Raw genomic sequence first — 8,738 nt, 5'->3', positions numbered from 1 at the left:
CACCCTGCAGAAGTAATGGTCCTGCTTTTACTGAAAACGTTGATGCGTGCAAACGTGCAAAACAGCTAGTACTGTGGCTGAAATGAAGAGGCTAGCCCGTGCTCCGTACCACCTTCCCACAGGATTGTATTTCCTTGGGCTGTGCTCATAGTGTAAGCTGGTTTTGGGGTCTTTGCCCACAGTTTGCCAACAGCCCGTTGGAGTAAATCAGCACTTTTGTTTTCTCCATCCTCTTCACGCAGCGCCTGACCAAACACACCAAGTTTGTGCGAGACATGATCAGGGAAGTCTGTGGCTTTGCACCCTATGAGAGACGTGCTATGGAACTGCTGAAAGTTTCCAAAGATAAGCGTGCTCTGAAGTTCATAAAGAAGCGGGTAGGTCAATCTGACATCCTGAGGATGGGAAAAACTCTGCTGTAGTTAACCTAAGCGTGCTCTGAAGTTCATAAAGAAGCGGGTAGGTCAATCTGACATCCTGAGGATGCTGCTGTAGTTAACTTGCTTTTCTGCCCTTCCCTAAGGATACTTTGCTATTTTTCTCTTACGGTTTCTGTTGTTTGTGAAGTTACTGGTCTGATCTGAGGGAGGAAAGCTCCCCGGGCTGGGTGGGAGCGTGGGAGATGGACTTAAAGGTACTTTGCCAGGAAGACCCTGAGCAGCAGTAACCCCAACTTGCCTTGCTGGTTCTGTGTTACCTGCACATCTGGCACGGGGAAGAGGAGGGCAGTACTGGTGGAGGTTGGGTACCGTTACCCAGGTGACTTGAAATGGGGTTCCGTAAGGGCAGCTCTGAGAGCTGAAAGCAGCTTCTATCTTGCCCCAACTATTCTTGAGTAGAAATGCTGCTGAGATGTGAGAGCAGGTGCGTCCTGGCTGGCAGGTCAAGGTGGGTTGGGTTCCAGTCCATGTTTCCCAGGACTTCACCATCCTGCCTGCTTTTTGCGTAAAGCATCTTAAGCGATGAAGCAGCCAAGAAGTTTGATTTGTTCTCTGCCAGGATGAGTGCTGACTGCACCGCTCTCTCCCCTGCAGGTTGGTACTCACATCCGTGCCAAGCGAAAGCGGGAAGAGCTCAGTAATGTCCTGGCAGCCATGAGGAAAGCTGCTGCGAAGAAGGATTGAGCTGTACAGTCTGTAAAATAAAGTCCTTTCTCGCCAAGACAGTGTAGTGACTGTTGGTGATACATCTGCTTCAGCCTGTAGAAGGGGGTGCTGAGGGGCTGTGCTGCTGCAGGCCAGAACCTGCCTTTGTGTTTTATTTTACCTGCAGCTGGAGCTGCCAACACTGGAGTTTTAGTGGCCTATGGTAGATACGAGAGAGGGGGGATTCCCCTCCAGCCCTTGCAGAGACTAGCCTTTCTCAGGATGTGGTAGGCCTCTGCAGTAGCTTATTCTGGGAAGACTGTGATAACTTCCACCTCCCCGTCTGTCTCCACACCTTGATGGTGGTAGGACAGAAGTCAGTGGGCAACAACTGTAGAAAACAGTAACAACTTTGCACACCTTCCCCGTGGCACTTGAACAGTGCGCAGCTTTTTGTGCTCATGCATTTCTCCGTGTACCCTCCATTCACGCTGCACTTGCTGCAGTGAGTTACCGGATCGTGAGAGAATTCAAGTCAGGAACAGTCTCTGAATTTCAGCAGAACCATTCTTTATTCTCCATAAAGGGCTGCCTTGCTGTGAGACAGACAAGTGCTGTTCCTCTTGCACAAGGAAATACATTTCATAGAATCACAGAACGGTTTGGGTTGGGAGCGACCTTAAAGATCATCCAGTTCCAACCCCCCTGCCATGGGCAGGGACACCTTCCACTAGACCAGGTTGCTCCAAGCCTCATCCAGCCTGGCCTTGAAGACATCCAGGGATGGGGCATCCACAGTTCTTCTGGGCAACCTGTCCCAGTGCCTCCCCACCCTCTGCGGGAAGAACTTCTTCCTGATATCCAATCTAAACCTCCCCACTTTCAATTTAAACCCGTTACCCCTTGTCCTGTCACTACAGGCCCTTGTAAAAAGCCCCCCCCAGCTCCAGGCACTGGAAGGTGCTCTAAGGTCTCCCTGGAGCCTTCTCTTCTCCAGGCTGAACAAGCCCAATTTCACCTAGACTTCATGTAACTACTCTTCCCCTGTTTAAATCCATTTTTACCAGCATTTGCTCTAAGTTCCCTGGGCCAAGACTGTGTGTGTTGATGTACAACACTCCCACCAACACAATTCTTGGTTTTTCACTCTGTGAACATCACGCTGCAGTGGCACAGACAGGCTGTGGTGGAGTGCAGTGCTAACTGCTGATAATGAGCACGTTGCTCTTGGCCAGGGCCATGCTGCTGTAAGCCTGAAGTTGTTCCTCCTGGTACTGACCGTGATTGAGGCTGGAGAGCCACGTTCCCCTGCAGCTGAAAGAGTGAGCTGTGCTGAATGGCCCCAGAACCTCGGTCTCCCCTCAAGCCCAGCACAGGGTTGTAAGTCAAGAGAGGGAGAGGTTCCTACGAGTACATCAGGAACACAGTACGTGTGAATCATAGCCCAGCTCTGTACCGTGAAGTGTTTGCATAAGCATTATCTAAAATTGCAGTGAAGTAACTGAAAAAAATCTTTTCATTAGAAGAGACGAGTGGCTCCAACTGTGGGTGGCTGGTAACATGCACACAGCTTAGGTAAAATGTCACAGTTTTGTTGGAAATGCTTAACATGGATCACAATTCAGTAGTAAAGAGAAACACTTTATTCTACCAAAGCCATAATTCATTTCAGAGCTGCGCAGCAGCAATAGCTCCACGTCCCACTTCAGAATTGTGCCCAGGTCACCGTGTTTTTGGACGAGGGCAGAGTATGGAGGGACACGCCACCTTCCAGCCATCAGGTGGTTGGACATCATCCTCCAGCCATATCCAGCTTTGAAAATGCTATATCAAATACCTCTTTGTAGTGCTCAACAAAGTGCACTTCTAGTCCTTCTGTAATGAATCCTGCAAGGTCATAATAATCCTTTTTATTCTCTGATGGCAGAATGATACAGGTAACACCTGCCCTCTTGGCCTGTGGGGACAAGAAATTTATGCAGTCTGTTGAGTTCTAGAAATCCATCAAACCACAAGAAACACTCCCATTTTAGAAAGCAAGAACAGTAATAGTTATTTAGGAGCACGATCTGCTTTAGTCTGCTTTCTGGAGAGCAGCAAGGGCATTACTTCGAGATGTCACTAAGGATGGATCATGTTCTAGATCTCCCCAGGCCCACCTCAGCTGCAGGGACAGCTGAAGTGGGAGGTATTTTAGCAGGACTATGTCAGCACAGCTGGGGATTGTTTAAATAATTCATACTATTAGTTTTACAAAGTTTAAAGTGTTCCAATTTGGGTGAGGATAAACCCTAGAATCAAAGGAAGAACTAAAACCAGCTTGTCAGACCAACCCAGCATGTCAACACGCACGACCCATAGCACCGTTATACGGAACCTTTTGATATGGACATCTGCATCGGAGAGAGTACAGAGTGGAGCTGCAGGTCTGTACCCACCCACTTCACAGCTGAGCAGAGAATGACAGAATCACAGACTGGTTTGGGTTGGAAGGGACCTTAAAGCCCATCCAGTCCCACCCCCTGCCACGGGCAGGGACACCTTCCACTAGACCAGGTTGCTCCAAGCCTCATCCAGCCTGGCCTTGGACACTTCCAGGGATGGGGCATCCACAGCTTCTCTGGGCAACCTGTCCCAGTCCCTCTGTGGGAAGAACTTCTTCCTGATATCCAATCTAAACCTGCCCACTTTCAATTTAAACCCGTTCCCCCTTGTCCTGTCACTACAGGCCCTTGTAAAAAGTCCCCCCCAGCTTCCTTGCAGCCCCCCCAGGCACTGGAAGGTGCTATAAGGTCTCCCCGGAGCCGTCTCTTCTCCAGGCTGAACAAGCCCAACTCTCCCAGCCTTTCATCACAGGAGAAGTGCTCCAGCCCTCTGAGCATCTTCGTGGCCTCCTCTGGACTTGCTCTAACAGGGCCATGTCCTCCTGATGTTGAGGGTTCCACAGCTGGACGCAGCACTCCAGGTGGGGTCTCACCAGAGCAGAGTCCAGGGGCAGAATCCCCTCCCTCGCCCTGCTGGCCACACTGCTCTGGATACAGCCCAGGACACGGTTGGCTTTCTGGGATGCCAGCACTGAGCGATCCTGCCCTTCTCCCCATGTGGCCACTCACACTCCTGCAAGTGCAGCCAGTCATCGGTGCCACAGACATCCCTACTGGATATCAGTCCTTCGACAAAGCAAAATTACCCATTTTAAAGCCACGTGAGGAAAACAAATCACACTGCATACGGCTGTAGCCCAAACAGGCTCGGGGACAGAACACTGATGTGAAGCCCCAGCTGAACCAGCTACCAAAAGAGCTAACAGCATTCTCAAAGCCAGAAAAATGTGCATGATGCAAAGCTGATGTGGGCAGGAGCTGTGCAGATGAAAAGTACAGAGAGATTCAATGCTGAGAACTGTCAAGGGGTGAAACCAGAAAAAGCAAGCACCACTATAAACCCAGCACTTGCGGGAGTGCTTCAGAGAACGCAGTCTATACAGCTTTCTAAAAAAGAGAGGATTATGCAGCTTTAGGATGTACAAAGAAACTTCCCAGGGGAAAATGCAAGACGCTACTTGTTCCTTCCATCTAAACCAGAAAAACATAGGGATATCTGCATGAAATTTTAAGTCAGACAAAATCAAGCTGGAACTTGGGAACAGAGCCTTAATGCTAAGCATGATAACCTTACGGACACCATGAAATCTACGCTGGATGCCCTTCTCAAACAGGCACTTCAACCCAGCCCAGACTATGGAACCGTCCCAGCCTGTGACAGAAAAGAGAGCTGTAACAGCCCGACGATCCCTTCCACTGGTCTGGTAGCTAGGTCAGCACAGATGCCTTGGCACAAAGGCTGGGACCCCATCTCCCTCCTCACAGCCAGACACACAGGCAGGATCCCCCTGTTCCCCTAGCAGGCTTCTCCACGGTGTACATGGAATCACTGCCGCTCACCACAGGAGCAATCACCGGTGGTTCCAGTCACCGCTGAGCCCAAACCAAGGCTCTCTCCCACATCGGAGGCACAGAGAGAAGATGAGAGCTCTTACCGCAATAGTCTTCTCCTTGATTCCACCAACAGGAAGAATTTTTCCAGTTAATGACACCTCTCCAGTCATGGCCACGTTCTGCCTCACTGGGAAATTCATGGCCAGCGACAGCAAAGCGGTTACTATGGTACAGCCTGCACTTGGTCCGTCCTTCGGTGTTGCTCCCTGTTTAAAAAAAGAGGCACAACCCCCCTACCTTCAGCTCATTCAAAGAGTAGCAAAGCCAGACAATACCTTTGTTGTTGCTGTTTTAACATGGCCCCAGTTTCAGGGCTTCTCACAAAGGTTTTTGCAAACGTGCCACCGATGGATGCCTGCTGGTCTATTACACCGACGTCAGTCCTCACCTTATTCATGAGGAATAATCCACAGTCTACAGTCTGGTCTCTGGCCTGATGCCCCCGCAACACTCATCAGGCTTAGGACTTTGAATAAGCAACATGAGCAAGAACAGAGCATGAACGCTTTGAAGCTTTTTGTGGACCTACGCCAACCAGGACAAGTAACAGGTCAGCATCACAAGGGAATAGAGTATCAAGAGTCATAAAATAGTGGAGGACAATACTGAAAATCATGAAAGATTATTCAGTTTAGAAAGCTGAACACAATCCAGGCCTAAGCTAAATACTAGAGAAATGTAATCACTGCCATTATATGGACTAGAAACCATGGCACAGACACCAAGGGGCAATTTCAGCTGTGTGTAAATAACCTGAAGCCTTTGTGAAGGCCTGGTAACACAGACCTAAACTTTGGTTTCCTTGTAGCTGCACAGAAGCTTTTATCCAAATCACTTCCCTCTATGCCATGGTTCCCCCACCTGCACAACAGGGCAAACAGCTACGCCAAAAGGCTATGATTCCTTACAGCATTATCCAAGCCCCTGTATTCTCAGCACATGCTTACTGCAGAAAGGATGGGAACACAGCTCACAGGAATGCTTTCACAGGATCCTGAGAAAAAACTCTTCTAGGCTTTTCTGCTAAAAGAGGGCATTCTGTACAACATATGGACAAATGAAGCGCTTTCCAGCTTCATGTCTAGGGGAGCTGCTACGCATGCTCTGTGAATTCTGCAGCAGTTTACCTCTGGCACATGCAAGTGGATATGGGAAGACATGAGGAAGTCATTGTTGGGGTCCTTCTGCATCAGAAAGGCTCTGGCAAATGTGTAAGCTATTCTGGCACTCTCTTTCATTACGTCTCCCAGTTGCCCTGTTACTTCAAGGGACCCATCCTTGTTCTCCTTGTCTTTGGGTCGCCTCAGCGATGTTTCAACAAACAGAGTAGAACCCCCTAAGAAAGAGGAGAAAAACAACATCCTGAGAAAAGTTGAAGGCAAATAAAACCAGAGCTTTTGGTGATACAGAAGCAGTGTCAGGAATTTGGAAGTGGGGCACTCTGATGAAACTAGCTCCTGGGCAAAGAGCACTTGAAACCTGCTCTCTGAATCCCTCCAGGAAGGCCAGCTAGAAATCTCACAGCACTGCACTGACTGCATAACTGCTTCTTTGGACTTCACACTTCACCAGTACAGACACAACCCCTATTTAGTGGAAATAATCAGTTCAGGCTCTTCACAGCCAAAAAGTGAGATCAGCTCACACCATGACACGCTTCTAGCCCGTTTAGCTTTCCAGTGTCAAGACATCTATTCACCTTCTCCACCATGCTGATCACTTCCCTCTGAACTACTTCAATTCTGCCCTAGGTCAATTAAATTATTCAGGGGTCATTTTCTTTGCTGAGTGCTCTATTTCCATACTGTGGTGCACATAAGCCCCCGGTTACTAGGGGAGTAATCCAGTGAATGTTAACTAGCCAACGGCACCCAGCCCAACAGAGGGCTGGAATACCTCTATCTGTCCTTGACACCGAAACCCACGTCAGTGCTGACATCACTGAAGAGCTACAGCACGCCTCAGCTGAGCCAGAAGTCAGAATGGCACCTCCTGCTTTTTGGGAAGCAGACAAGGTCTTGCTCCCCCTGAACAGGTTTATGCTCTTAGTGACTGCTGTTCCTCATGTATGTGGTTCATATGAAGAGAAAACGAGCCTGGGTAAGGGAGCAAGAAAGGGTGCCTTCTTAAGGGAGGAAGTTGTCAGCATCTAAAAGGCCACAGAAGTTTATTTTACTGGTGCCAGAAGAACCACCTCACTTAGTTCAGTTGATTATCACATTCAATTTTTAAAAAATATATGGAAATGTAGACATTAACCCAAAAGTAATTTTGTCTCACCCATAGCTGTCCAGGCCAGACCCATCACCACTCCCGGAGGAGTGGTTTCATACATGCGATCCACGGTGAAGATGGGCTTTCCTACAAAGTCTTGCAGGTTTTCAGGTGTTACTTGGACTGTCTCTGCTTCTCCACTCACGATTTTGTAGGCAGATTTCCTCAATACCTAAGTGAGACAATAATTTGTTTCTGCAGAAAAAGCTGAGAAGGCTGAAGCACAGTGGTCATGGTTACACACCACCTTCCCTCACCTTTTCTACTTGTTTCTGCAGATTCCTCACCCCACTCTCTCTGCAGTACTGCTTGATGAGAACAGTCAGGACATCTGATGTAATTTTGGCTTTGTTTTCATCCAAGCCACACAGAACTCGTGCTTGAGGGACCAAGTATCTCTGAAAGAAATTATCCCCCACATCCTTCTGTTAGTAATTGTGACAAAAACCTGGTGGTTCCAATTCCCTCAGCTTGATGCTGCTATTAGCACAATGCCATTTTCTGGAGCCCACAGCCCATGAACAGTGGAGTTACTTTAACTGGGTGTTCACATCAGAGAACTCTGACCAAAATGCCATGGTAAGCATAGGTAAGCTTGAATCTGCCAAAAACATTTTACCAGATGTAATTCACAGCGTATCAGCGGTTTCTCTTACCTCTGCAATTGCAAGTTTCTCTTCTGCCACGTATCCTGATACGTTGATCACTTCCATCCTATCCCGCAGTGGTTCTGGAATGGTTTCCGTCACATTAGCGGTACAAATAAAAAGTACCTGGAAGTATTACAAGATCCTATTAAGCATTTTCATTAACCTCCTGCTTTACTCCAAGCAATAGTTCCTCAGTGCTGTTTGTCTCAAGTGCTGGAGCAAGATCATCTTCTCTGTGGAAACGAGTTTTAATTACATGAGTTGTTTTGGATTTTAGAACCATGTAGAAGGATGCTCCCTACGCCCAAATAAATGTTTGGAAATACAGCACAAACTGGGAAATAGGACTGGTTCGATATGGACCAGGAAACCTTTTGCCTGGGGAAATAGAGATATCACTTATAAATTATTTCTGCCTTCTACGAAGTTAGCACAGAAGTACAAATTATGTATACATATTTCTAAACCATCAATTCTGCAATTAATATAAGCTGCACAAAAAGTGCAGCAGTGTGTGAAGACAACCAATTTCAAAAGCTTGACAGTACCATGAGGCCATCTCACTTGATAGCAACTCTGCCAATCATTACGTAGAAGAAAAACTCCTGCCTTTTCCAGCTGAGACCACACATCTTTGTGTCCCTAGCTGTCTGGGATTTAGGGCTACAGGGCATATGCTGGTGATGGTGTTCCCTTAAGGATGTACAGACACTTCATAGAATCACAGAATG

At 47.9% G+C, this 8,738-nt stretch overlaps 2 protein-coding genes across 2 annotated transcripts; one reads left to right on the top strand and one right to left on the bottom strand.

The window, feature by feature from the left end:
- Positions 1-242: 242 nt before the first annotated feature.
- On the top strand, positions 243-1,124 carry RPL36 (ribosomal protein L36; the record flags this gene model as incomplete). Its single annotated transcript, XM_010159171.1, has 2 exons — positions 243-377; positions 1,035-1,124. Coding segments are annotated over 2 exons (225 nt in total), but the record flags the coding sequence as incomplete, so codon positions are not given.
- Positions 1,125-2,656: 1,532 nt separating this feature from the next.
- Positions 2,657-8,130, bottom strand: LOC104505546 (lon protease homolog, mitochondrial-like; the record flags this gene model as incomplete). The annotated part of the gene is made up of 6 exons (XM_010159170.1): positions 2,657-3,042; positions 5,125-5,289; positions 6,211-6,419; positions 7,364-7,529; positions 7,615-7,755; positions 8,014-8,130. Coding segments are annotated over 6 exons (963 nt in total), but the record flags the coding sequence as incomplete, so codon positions are not given.
- Positions 8,131-8,738: the final 608 nt, after the last annotated feature.

The sequence above is a fragment of the Eurypyga helias genome, unplaced genomic scaffold, assembly GCF_000690775.1.
Source record: "Eurypyga helias isolate BGI_N326 unplaced genomic scaffold, ASM69077v1 scaffold4349, whole genome shotgun sequence".
NCBI lineage: Eukaryota > Metazoa > Chordata > Aves > Eurypygiformes > Eurypygidae > Eurypyga > Eurypyga helias.
This window is presented reverse-complemented; position numbering and strand designations above follow the sequence as displayed.